The sequence below is a fragment of the Thunnus thynnus genome, chromosome 10, assembly GCF_963924715.1.
Source record: "Thunnus thynnus chromosome 10, fThuThy2.1, whole genome shotgun sequence".
NCBI classification, from domain to species: Eukaryota; Metazoa; Chordata; class Actinopteri; order Scombriformes; family Scombridae; genus Thunnus; species Thunnus thynnus.
In genome coordinates this window covers 26,807,476-26,820,471 of record NC_089526.1, presented here as the reverse complement: position 1 = coordinate 26,820,471, position 12,996 = coordinate 26,807,476, and the positions used below count along the sequence as shown (strand labels likewise).

At 38.8% G+C, this 12,996-nt stretch overlaps 1 protein-coding gene across 1 annotated transcript; it reads right to left on the bottom strand.

Annotated features, from left to right (window-relative positions):
- Positions 1-686: 686 nt before the first annotated feature.
- trhra (thyrotropin-releasing hormone receptor a) lies at positions 687-11,813 on the bottom strand. Its single transcript, XM_067602300.1, has 2 exons — positions 10,555-11,813; positions 687-3,699 (listed from the first exon to the last, which is right to left on the bottom strand). Exons 1-2 carry the CDS (start codon positions 11,359-11,361, stop codon positions 3,259-3,261), a joined length of 1,248 nt encoding a protein of 415 aa, XP_067458401.1. The 5' UTR covers positions 11,362-11,813; the 3' UTR covers positions 687-3,258.
- Positions 11,814-12,996: the final 1,183 nt, after the last annotated feature.

The following is a 12,996-nucleotide window of genomic DNA, read 5'->3' as shown; positions in this document are numbered from 1 at the left end:
ATTAAAGCAATAGTCTTTAATAGAATGAGCAGAATAAACTATTGTGAGTAACATCATTGTATATACAGGTTCTGCTCTGAAACTAAAGTGTTCATGGCATTAAGATTTACTGCTGGCGTGCACACGGCTGATGAAATTTTATAGCAGCAGCCAATTAGTGCTTCTGTTTTTCAAGGACATTCTCTCCCAGCACATTAAACTCTTTCCAGCTCTATAACACTGCGTTGGGTAATTGCTGTTATATATTTGTTAGCATTATCACTTAACCACAACTGAGGGAGGTTTGATGAGTCAGACATTTAGAGTGACATTACCTACAGTAACTGACCATAAATTGCATGGGGGTGTCATATTGTTTGTGTTGAAGGTCCAGTTGGGCTCAGATAGCTTCTGTGAGATTAATTTGTGTCAAAGCAGGCCACCACATGCAATCGACCCCTCTGATTGATGCCCTCAATGCAGTCGTGGATCATACTGAAGCTATCTGAGGCTGATTCATGGCAGCGTCTCGGATGAGGTAGTTTCTTCAACAGCTGCTGGTAATAGATCAGAAGTGGTGGAGGTGCAGGGAGTTTTGGAACAAAAGAGCTCGTCTTACGAGACATTAAGATGTAGCAATAATGCACCATCAACCAGGCGCTGCAATTATTGTCTCTGTTTATTATAGACAAAGAACAATACAAAATACAAAACAATCCATCAAACAGCAAGAGCAGAAAACCTTGAGACAGAAATGTGCACAAAGCGTCGCCTCAGATGGAAATATATCAGCTATCAGATTGTGTTGTCTTTGTGTCCACATCACAAAAGCTTGTGCTCATGCTGCAAACTGTGCACCGTGCATTACAGAAAACATCTCCATCACAACTGTTCCCCAAAAATGAAACACACTTCAACTGAGAAGAGAGGGGAAAAATGAATCAAAGCGCACGAATGAGAGGTATACTTCATGCTACAAACTACTACAGAATTCAAACCTTTCTTTTCTTAGTCTCTCACCTTTTTCACTGTGGAGCTTGTTAGCTTCTGCTGACTGGTTTGAAATGATAGAAAACACACTGGTGGAACAATAGATCAAAACAAGCAATTATTTTTAAAATGCACTCCCTGGCACACATTTGTAAAACACAATATTGAATTAATTTCACATTGCACTGCACAATCAATTTCAAGCAACTTTACAATATAGACAAAAAAAACAAACAGGTCCCTTTCGTTTAGAAACTTAAAGTATTCATTCTCTCTTGAGTGCTCTTCAATTTATATATATGCGTAGCTAAAAAAAAAAACAACCCAGCAAAACAGCAGAAATGTCTTCTTTTAATAGCAGGGTGAGCTATATACATACTGTAGACTGCACCAACTCACTTAAGTATGGCACTTTGTTGCGATCTATTTACACATTCCATCATTGCTCTGTGGGTTTTGCAGAGCAGATAAATCACAGAAAAGAGCTGCACTCTGCAGTCTCAGCTAATATCCGTGAGTTACTGCCACAACAGTTATCTGACCCTCTGACTAACAGACTCTCTGTCTGCACATCAGGGTTATACATTTCTCCCTCATTAATATACACTGACCACTGACCCTTAGAGGTTCCGCACAGGGAGTCTACAGTGATTCTCTTCACAGTGACCAAAGCAACATACAGCTTTGATGTGTCTTTCTCCATTAAAACTAAAGTCCCTGCAGAAAGCGTTAAGAGCTCAGGCAATTTTGAATTGACGCAGTGGGTTCAGGTGAGTGTGTCATTTCTGTAATATCTTTTTTTACTTGGACCTTTCTACAAAATGTCATGTACTGTGCTATAATTCCATATCTGTGCTTTCTCTCCAGTAGTGAGATTAAAATGTCACGGTGTTGTGCATTTGGATTCATTTGGATTACATGGCTCCTGGTGGGAAGGTACATGAACGGCGAGGAAAGACTTTTGCTCTAAGTCTTCTGTGAAAATTGGAAGATTGTATGATGATGTACACTATTGCACTCTCCCACTGTTGAGTGTGACTTATTGTAGTGTTTGGTTTAAAAGAGTTGGGTTCTGTTGAGTTGAGAGGGTGGATGGATGGAAGCAGTCTGCCTCAACCAAACCAATAATGCAACTGTAAGATGAACTAAAGGACACAAACTGCTCTCATACACCTTTTTTCCTGTAGAAGTTTAAAGGACTGGTTCACAATTTTTCAAGTCTGTCTTAAAACAACAATCAGGTGCCCAAACAAACAGTGAAAGATGTTTTCCTCGCTGTAATCATTCCTCCTGTTCATACTGGCTATTAAAAGATCCTCTTCAAATGTGTTTTCAATGTAAGTGATGGAGGCCAAAATCCACAGTGTGTCCACACAGTCATTTTGTGCAAAAATACATTTAAAAGTTTATCTTAATCTTATATGAGGCTTCAGAAGTCTGAGTCAGTCATATCAAGTGGATATCTGCCACATTTACAGTCTTTTAAGCATCAAATTCCCTCTTTGTGTTTCCTCAGACAGTGTTTCCCTGTTGAACTGTGGTGGAAGTATAGTAACAAAAAGAGGGACTTTGGCACTAAAAAGACTGTAACATTGAAAGATATCTACTTAATTTGACTCATTTGGATGCTGAAACTTTACATTAGCTTCAGATAAACTTTTAAATACATTTTTGCACGGAAGGAAGACTGTGGATTTTGTCTCCCATTGCTTACATTGTAAATGCATTATGAGGGGATCTTCTAATGGTCAGTATCAACAGGAGACATGATTATGGCAAGAACAACCTACTTCAATGGTAATTTGGGCACCTGCCTTTTGTTTTAAGACACACTTGAAAAATTGTGAACCTGTCCTTTAAGTTAATGTTTATACAAAGTTGTTTCTGCATTATATTGTAAGGGTTAGGTACTTCACATTCTACATTAATGTTTCCTATTTTTCTAGATACATTAGACACAGGCAGGATTTCTTGCTTTAAAATAGAGAATTACTGCTGCACTGATGTGTAAATATACTGTATTTTCACAGCTCATGATGATTCACTTATTTTCTGCAAAATGTTACTAGATATTTATGGCAGACCATCTCATTGAATCCTATTGAGCTTATGGCAAACGGTTTTGTCAAATAAAAGAAACATTTCACAAAAAAGAAAAAAAAACACCTTGGAGAAATCAAATTGGAAGTGTCTGTGTACTTTTAATTAAACTCTCCCAAAAGTGACTGAATCCATAGTTAAGCTGCCAGAATCTCTGCTACCTTCTTCAGTTGTGAAGTTTGTATTAATTCAGGCTTTGACATCACTACCCAACAGGGAAGGCTCCTCGAATGGCATCTTCTTGGCAGTCGGCAGGAGGCTAGCAGGTAGAAACTGATTGGTGGGCGTGTTGAGCTCGTCCATTTCTGTAGTGAAGTGGTCAGGACTTTCCCCGTTGGACGTCTCCTTGATGACGCTGTAGGTGAGTGCAACGCTATACGAAGCAGGCTTCTCCATGCGCTGAGGGCCGCAGTGACACAGCTTTTTGAAAGCGGCGCGGAACTTCTGGGACATGGCGTTGTAGATGACCGGGTTGATGGCGCTGTTCAAGTAGATGCAGAGGCGGCAGAAGAGCAGGAACCAGGTGTCCAGGTAGGCCTTGTCCAGGAAAGAGTTGACCACCACTAAGGTCCGGTAGGGCATCCAAAGTAAGGCGAAGAGGATCACCACCACAGCCAGCATCTTGGTCACCTGATAAAATTCAATCAATGTGTTAAAAGTACTACTACAGAAAATGTGCACAGGCAGTCTTTATGACCAAACCACAAGGTCTATGACATAACAACCTAAAAAATAATGTTAGTTTTCATTCAGTTGAAGCTTCTTGCCACCATCTGTGCAGTTGACAACTGCGATAAGGGGTTACGCCTGGTTAGACCAGTGGATGTGGGAGTTCTTTGTTTTTTTAACCAAATGATATTTTGTCTGTGAACAGCTGCATCTCCAGCTGAACACTTTACTTGAGACAACTTGAATATGTTTAATGAGATTTTCAGTGCTTCCACACTTGTGCTCAAATATTGATGGTGTGACTGGAATTTTTCATAGAGCCAAATTACCACAATATCAAGTTCTGAAGAGGAAAATTGGTGTGCTTCTCCTGCACTACATTTCAGCAAGGTGATCTGCCTCAAAGCAATTTAGGTAGAAAGTTCACTTCATTTCATAACGACCTGATGACGTATTTCAGCATAAAACCCTCATCACAGATTCCGTGATATTTCTTTTTAAAGAGCATGTCACACAATCAGCACTCAACAGGAAAGCAATTACACCTGTGTCCTCAGCGGGATGCATTCAAGAACAACAGAGCTCAGATCAGATCATACAGGTCCACCCAACCAAGAAAAATTTAATTAAAACACAAATACAGTATAAAACTATTGTAAAAATCAAATTAATAAACTTGATCCCCACTGTCACCTTTGGACATTTTCATGAAAATGACACCAAACAAAGTCCAACTCTTTCTCTCAAGAAAGACAAGCTTTGGAAGATAGCTGAGCTAACAAAGACATTGAAGTAAAAGCATCAGATTGGAGAGAAGCTATAGTTATCCAAGATGAAAATGGACCTAAGCCTCTCCTTCTATTACAAACCCCAAAAGACAAAACCCAACAATAAAGTACAAATCAGAAGTTGACAATTTGAAAAAGAATATAAAACATACCTTTTAAAATTTCTTTCCTGGTGTCTTTTCAGATTTGTGATCACCAAAGATCTCCTGTATTACAAATGCTTGCTGTAGTGACTCCATGCCAAGAATCTATATTCATAAATCTTCCACCAGTGGTGATTTGATGCAAAATCAAAATGTTACAACATTGTGACTCCACCCTTAATCCTCCTAATGCTCTCCTATTAGACTTTCTTGAATTGGTCCTCATAGAGAATTGCTTTAACTACGAAAATCAATACTATCTACACATTTTTTATACTGCTGTGGGAAGCAGTAGTAGCTCCTAACTGTATGTGTTGTTGGCAGTTGGGAAACTTTAAATTTAGTCTATAATGATGAATGCAATCTCTTCAAATCTAAAATCAAACTATGGAAACATTTTAGTGGCAATAGTGGTTAATTTCATAATTTACCAGTTGAGAATAATGTTATTAAACTTAAAAAATCTTCAAAGATGAAAATAAGCTCAACAAATTTTGCTTGCTAAAACCAATTACCCACCACACCTCAAGACAAACATCCATTTTTACAATAACAACAACCTGCTCTATACTTCTGTTCTATAGTAACAAGACAAAGATGCTTGCTTTACTTGGGTTATCCTTAAAATCCTACTGACCAGACATACAGTCAAACCAAAGAAACCCCTCCCGACATACTTAAGGTCAAGCAAAACAAAAAAAGCTAATTCATCTCACTTGTGTGTGTGTGGGTGTGTGTGTGTGTGTGTGTGTGTCTGTGTGTAACAGACTTTAGCCATTCCTCAAAAAAGAAAAGCACTGAATAGTTTATGGTTAAAAGGTGTATAGAAACACACCATGAGTGAGCCTCTTCATTACTGATTGTTGGTCTTGAAGGTTTCCTTTTGTGTGAGTCTCAAAGAGAATTGTTCAAGATGGACAAACTTGGTTCAGAAATAATTTTGACCATGTTATACACAAAGTTCATTAAACCTCTTGACAGTCTCGTATTCTTTTTATTTCTATTGCATTACATTTCTCTCGGTTGGACTGACCTGAGTTGAGTACTTTGATGATCTTGAACACATCATGTCCTCACAGGTGTAATTTTTCTCCTGCTGATTGTATGATGTGTCCTTTAAAGAAAACTCACTGGTTTTCTGATTAAAGCTTCACACTGGAACATGATCTCAGATTTGTGAGCTCTTTGTTGCAGATAAAATTAGCACAACATGATCCAGACATTGACTGACTTTTTTTTTTTTTGGTTACTACTGAAATGTGACGCTCTGATTGTACAGTGTGTATTTTTATGTCAAATCTTTCCTTGTGCAATTCAACAATGTTTTTCAAAAGACCTGCATTAAAACTTTGGATGATTAATACAAATACAAACATTTATGGAAAGAAAACTGCAAAGGTTTAGTGAGGTCACATTTACGCAGTTTATAAATCAGATAAGCACCAACAGTGACACCATCTGTGTGGGTCCATAAACAAACCAAGCTGTTCCTTGGATAAAAAAAACTTTGCAATACAACTTTAAAACCACCCCTTTGAAGATCTCATAAGCCACTCATTATTTATTCAGATGCTGTTGATTAATTTCCAACTAGGAAGACTGACAGAAATCTGTATGCAAAACTTAACAATGCCTGGATTTGTTAATATAATTACCAGGTGATAATCCTAATGTGAAACTTGTACGTAATTAAATCTTATCCATATTTATGTCATGCTGTCTCAGCTGCAGCGAGGTGAGTCTAATTGCATTAGATAGGGGCACTGCCAGTGTCATCTGTGAGTGAAACACCTAATCCTAGATCCTCATTACTTCTTGACCTTTAGGTAATTCAGTAAGGTACACTGTATGGATTGTTTCTTGTGTCCACAATGATCTGTTAATGCTGACCACCAGAAACACGTGTGATTGTTTGTTCATCGATGTGCATTTGTCAAAGATTAAACATAAAGTGATGGAGAAAAAAAAGCCTATTTGAGTTGGGGTTAACTGATTAAGACTATCCAACAGAGCATGGAGAGCCCCCAGGGTACCACTCCCCCTGTCATTCCAGGAAGGCTTCATCCCTTGATCTGATAAACAAACGTCTAGCTCTGCTATCTACCTGCATATGTGGCAGGGAGTGCCTGTGGTTGTGCCTTCAGAGGTTTCTGTTTTATTTTTTAAAAGTAGTAGTAATTCTTTGGAGCAAGGAAGACGATATGACAGAAAGAGGGACCACAGACCTGGATAGTTTGAGTTTACTACACATGTGATAAGCCAGTCATTTTTCCTCCCTCTCAAGCATGTACATGAACACACAATAGGTGGCTGCACAGTGAGCATTTTAACACAATTTGATTTTTAAAAAAGCCCCTATCTTATCACTTTTGTCAGTTTGACTCTATGTTTGACTTTACTGTGAGCTGCACATCTGACTCATGCTTCAGAGCTTTAAAAAAGTGGATCAACACTGTTCCACAGAAGAAAGAAATTTGGCAAACTGAGTTTTTAGAGGGTTTGCACTTCACTTGACTCAATATGAAAGCAAATGAGGGCTGCCAGCACTTTACTATACTGTGCATCAAAAAGTGAGCCCATTGAAACTTTTGGACATTTTCAAAATTGTGAAAATGCTAAGAGAAAAGCACAATTTTTTATATCTACACTTATCTTATGTGCCAACAGTTAACCTCAATATTCTCTCTGAGCTCCTATAGAGACTTTAGCAGCTTAAAAAACATACTTAACATTGTTTTAACACCTTGACACTTACACGCATGAAAACTGCTTATAAATACTATGTACTTATGTTTCAGAAGTTCGCTACAGAAAATTCTTATTATTTCTGTTTCAGCTGTAAAATGTGGTTGAATGAGGTGGATTTTCATTATGCTCTGTACAGGTGATTGGTGCTGACTGTACTTTATAAGAAGCACTAGCACTCCCAAGTCCCAAATTAATTTAGATTTCTGTTATTGGGAGTTGCATCACAGTTTGCTCTGAGGGATTAACACCTCAAGACTTTTCTACATACTGGGTTTTAATTAAATCAGAAGAAAAGGTATTTAATTTGTTATTTTTGCACACAGGCCTACAGGAGTGTGGAACAGTGGGATCCCAGTCATAGATTAAGTAAAACTAATTACAACAAAATGCAGAGGTTAATGCTAAATGTCTGGAAGGTGTTTTGTGAAATCAGTATTTTTTTTTTTTTTACTAAAACTGCCCCTCCATGGGGTCAATTGTAGCAGGACCTGCTGACACTGTACTTTTCTTGATAATCACAATAATTGCGATTAATTTTTCAAACAACTAACTAATCAATGAATCAACTAATCGTTGTAGCTCTACTTTGATTTTATGTTGAAAGACAAGCAATGCAACTAACCCTGAGGGGACTGAATGACAAAACACTCAAATCTCCAATCACTCAAACTCAGGCACGTGCAGAGGAGGGAGACTGACGTGCAGAGAAGTACCTGCCCCTTTGCCCCTTGATGTCTAAAGTGTTCTTTCGTCAAGGCGTATTTTATGTTTAGCTTTACACGGACTGTCCATCACTTCACAGCTGTTAGCTCAGACTGGCTTCTTACTGATAGACAGACTGCTAGGAGCGCTTGTTTTGTTTTTTGTTTGAACACTGTATCCCCATATGAGACACGGAGACAGCTGTTAATGTTAACAAGGAGCGACCGACAAACACACCGCCCACTCCTGCTATGCGGGTGTTTAAATCAAACAAACCCTCTTTGCTGAAGCTTGCAGGCAGACTGGAGCTGCTTTCAGACAGAAAAATGAATGAAGAGTTCAGATGATGAAATGTGACATTAAATGACATATGTGGCATCAATCTGTTAGACAAAACACAACAAAGTATCTAGCAAAAACTTTTCAGAGGTGCAGATGTTTTTTAAATTGACATCAGTGTTGTTTTAACCATCCAGTTTATGTAACTCAGTGCTGTTGCTTTACATGACAGTAATGTTAATGTAGCCTGATAGTTTGGATAGCTTGACTGTGATGTATTCCCACTGTGTGTTGTTTGTCTACAATTACTGTAATTAACAGCATACAAGTTGAAGTTCTGCTTCATGCTCTGTCAGATTTTTAAAAGGAAAGCTTTTTACATGTTCAGGGTGAGTGAAGGAAAGGAAGAGGAAAGGAAGGAAAGGGAGCGAGGAGACCGAAGTGAGGGAGAATTGCAGGATGTAAAAGCATTGAAAGAAAAACAAGGAGAAAGTAAAGAACTGATACAAGATGTAGCTAAAGAAACAGTTTAAGGAGGGAAGAAAACACACAGAAGCAGCCCAGGTGTCAGGTGATGGAGAGACATGAACGCATTCAAAGGAGGAAAACTGTAAGGAACTTACAGCTGTATCTAGATGAAGTACTGCTCTGTAAATATTTTAAAAGCACAATCTGTTATCCAAATGTAAACTAAAGGACATCCTCACTAACAAAAGTCACATTCAAAGTAGATTGGAACCTGCTATAAAAGGATTTACAGATCTTTCCATACAGGTACTAACACTACACAACAACTCTATAAATTAATGATGTTTCTTTAGCTGTTAAAAGGTTGTTGACTTCAGTGACTGTACTTAGAAAAAACAGGTGAGACACCACCAAAAAAAAAAAAAATCTCTGTGTAAATATTTAAATATTTAAACATGAGAGACTATTTTTCCGTTCCTGACAAAACGCATGTTTGGAAACAACTGAAAATGACACATCGCAGCTCAGCGGATGTTTCTTATTGTTTTAAACCTCGAAGATGTGCTGACTAGAAGTAGAAGTAGTAGAAAAATACAATATGTGTCAGAAAAAAATACAGTGGCAAATAATCACAATTCATTTTGTTCTCATTTTGATTGGAAAAATATATATCAAAGAATCCTACAAAGTTGAGTCTTTATTCAGTGACATCTCCATTTTAGAACAATTAAAAATCCAACATCCAATAAGGTATTTCAGTCAAAACATATTTTGAAATACAGCAAATGGTGTCCAAGGATTTATAAATATTTTTCCACTGTGTTGCTTGGAGCTATTAAAAATAAATCTCTGAATGTTTTCTTACTTTTGCTTAGTTTATGAAATAGCAGCCATGTGTTGCTTGTGTCTAACCTTTGCAGTTTCTTTTGAGATAAGATTTTATAGTTGTGTGGTTTTGTCTAACTGTCTCTGATGCCTCTGCATTATTTTTATCCATATTTTATAGTCTTTAAATATTCTTCCCTTTCCACCCCAGTTGTTGTGTGTCTTGTAGTTTTTGAAAATTCTTTGTAATTATGGGATTTGAACAGCTATATGTTTTGCTCTGGATCAGAGACTGTCACCTTATCAAAAGCATATTCTTTGTTTAGAACCATGTACATGCTAAATGTCTTTCACCACTCAGGGGTTTTTGTTTTTGAAAGCAAATTGTTTTATGTGCCATTCAGCCAAACATAATAAGCTGAGTCCTTCATACAAAAATACTTGAAGCCTTGGGCTAATCCTTCCATTCATTTACCCTTACAATGACAAAACCTCACACATCATAGTTTAGGATCTATTTTGGGGCCGTTATGGGTCTCAGCTCTCAGTGTGCCTCATCCTGCCTGCAGATATTGTTGCCTTTGGCTCTGTGATGATTAATAGGTGTGACACACACACACGCACACCTCCACACCACACACACCTGCATTGTTCCCCTCCGATTTCATGGGGTGGAGGAAAATAATATAGTCCATGTTACATTCTGTTTGAATATGGATGGATATAATTCAACAGGTTATGCTGTAAATTATGTTGTTGTTGTGCCCCTTTTGAACTACATCCCCACAACGTGAGGAATACCTGGACCACACACACTCTAATCATTACACAGTGATAATGTCAGTGATCAAACAGTCTCCCACCTGTCTGCGGGAGGCAGCTGTGGTGCTGCTGGACGAGCTGGTGCTGATCATCCTCCCTGACTGACTCATCTCTTTCTTCCACTTCTTGGTGTTATCCTTCGGGTCTGAAGGCAGCGGGTTTAGGAAAAGTATCCTGGCGATCAGTCCGTACAGAACCGTGGCCAGCATGAGGGGCAGCACGTAAAACACGGCGAAATCTGTGAAGTAAATGGGCAGGTAATGACTCCTGGATACTTTGTAGGCGCAGCTGAGCAGCACCACGTTGTCATATACCAACTTTTTAGTGTCTGACAGAAAGAGCCACATGACGCAGTAGACAGAGGTGAGCGTCCACACCAGCATAATGATTTTCTTTGCCCTGGATAAAGTGCACAGGAACTGCGCTTTGATGGGGTGGCAGATGGCGATGTAGCGCTCCACGGTGAAGGCGGTGATGGAGCAGGAGGACGCGTTTATCCCCAGGTACTGGAAATAAGTGATGCCCAGGCAGCCCGCGTAGCCGTACACCCACTGTCCGTGCAGGGCGTCAGTGATGTTGGGCAACCCGGCGGCTGTAAGGACCATCAGGTCAGCTGCGGCCAGACTCACCAGGTAACAGTTTGTGGGAGTCCGCATGTGTTTGGTGGTAAGGACCACCAGTATGACCATCACATTCCCAACGATGCCAACCCCGCATATGAGGGACACCAAAAACACGCTGGCCACTTTGTACTCAACTGTGTAGTCAGTCCACACACCCAGGGTCTGATTGTCCTGCACCGACGTGTCGTTCTCCACAGTCATGTTATCCATGGTGAGGTTTTCCATAACAGGAGGAAGCTGGAGCTCTGTGCGCTTTAAATAAAATTACACCAGGCATAAAAAAATTACAAAAAAATCATTTCAATAAACTGCAGGGCCCGGCCATCAAAAGTTCAAGAAGAGCCCGGCTATAAATCCTCCAAAAACTTAATTTCATCCAGATATAATCCAGTCAAACTGCCTTTTCCTCTCCATGAAATCCAATTTCTGATAGTGCAATACCCTCAAATGAAACTCCAATACATTTTCCATACAAACATGGTAAATAAAAGTAGACTGAGCCTCGGTTGTTGGTTGAAGTTTGCAGAGAGGAGGTGTTGCTGGCAGCTCCGCGCCCTGCTCCTGTCTCACTGCTCACACAGTCATGACTGAGAGCTTCCTGCAGAGCCTCTCTGCTCCTCAGAGCCTCACCGTGAAGTCACAGGCAGACACTGGAACCACTGACCTTTCTTTTCTTATAGTATGCCAGGGATTACCATGTATATCACACTATGCACTCATTTGTCACATAAATAAATTTTATTTTAACATCTCCTATTTATAGGGGGTTGGTTTATAACACACTATAATGTAGTTGTAAGCAAATACAAGGACATTTTGAGGTTGGATTATTTTCTTGGATATATTTTTAAGTGTTGATGAATTCATAAAAATGATCTCAGCTGTTATAACTACTGCATAAACACTTCATGACTGCTGAGTTGTAAAGCATCTCTTAATTAAGATGTTCGTAAATGAGTTCTAACCTCATGAAGACTATTAATTAATTGTAACAGCTATATTATGTAATTAAGCATTCATTAACTGTATATACAGCAGTTATTGATGGTTCATCAGAGGAGTTACAGTTGTCCTTATATGTGTTTACAACTATGTTACTGCCTTTATTATTTGATTTATATACTGCTTCTACCTGCTAAATAGATGGGGATGTTCCTACTCCAACCCCCCCTACAATAGACCCTTTTTTGGGAGGGACAGGGGATGCTTAGGGGGAGATAGCAGGTCAACAGAATATGCCACATAGAAGTAGTATCCATAATCTGAAAGCTGGGAGCATGAAGATTAATTTGAGATGCAGCTCAGCACTGTGTGTCAAATTTTTCTAGTAATAAATCTGTGATGAACATTGTGTTTTGGTTATGCACCTATTCAAATCTTAAAAGTTTAGAGTGTATAAGGGCTCATAGACATTATGATGTAAGTATATGATGGTCATTCCCATGCTCAATTATATCTCATAAGTTCTTTGGGTTGATACCATTTGTTACACAGATTTGGTGCAAAATTTAATCATTTTTGACCACTCAAGAATTGATAAAAATGGTCAAAAATCCCTCCAGAATACCACCTTAAAACGCCAAGACCTTGAGGAACACCACAGAAAAATCCATGCAGTGATTTGGTGTCAAAAACTTTTGAAATTTGCAGATTTCTGCAAGAATTACATTTTTGACAATTGGATGGTGAGCACTTCTGCTCTAGAAATTGCTCAGAAACTCCCTTATTATCAATATACCTAGGAAAGCCACACATCCTCTGACTGCCCTTGGTCTCTAGTTTGTGGTTGTAAAGTTTCATGAGGCTGTGATTATCCTAGAGGTCAAATAGTTCATTTTACACAGTGAGGTCAAGTTTCAA

What these genes read in the sequence shown, in the direction of transcription:
- trhra (XM_067602300.1), bottom strand. Translation starts at nt 11,361, where the DNA reads ATGGAAAACCTCACCATGGATAACATGACTGTGGAGAACGACACGTCG. An exon ending in CAGCTGCCTCCCGCAGACAG is followed by an intron (nt 3,700 to 10,554) that starts GTGGGAGACTGT and finishes GAATTTTATCAG; the next exon opens with GTGACCAAGATGCTGGCTGT.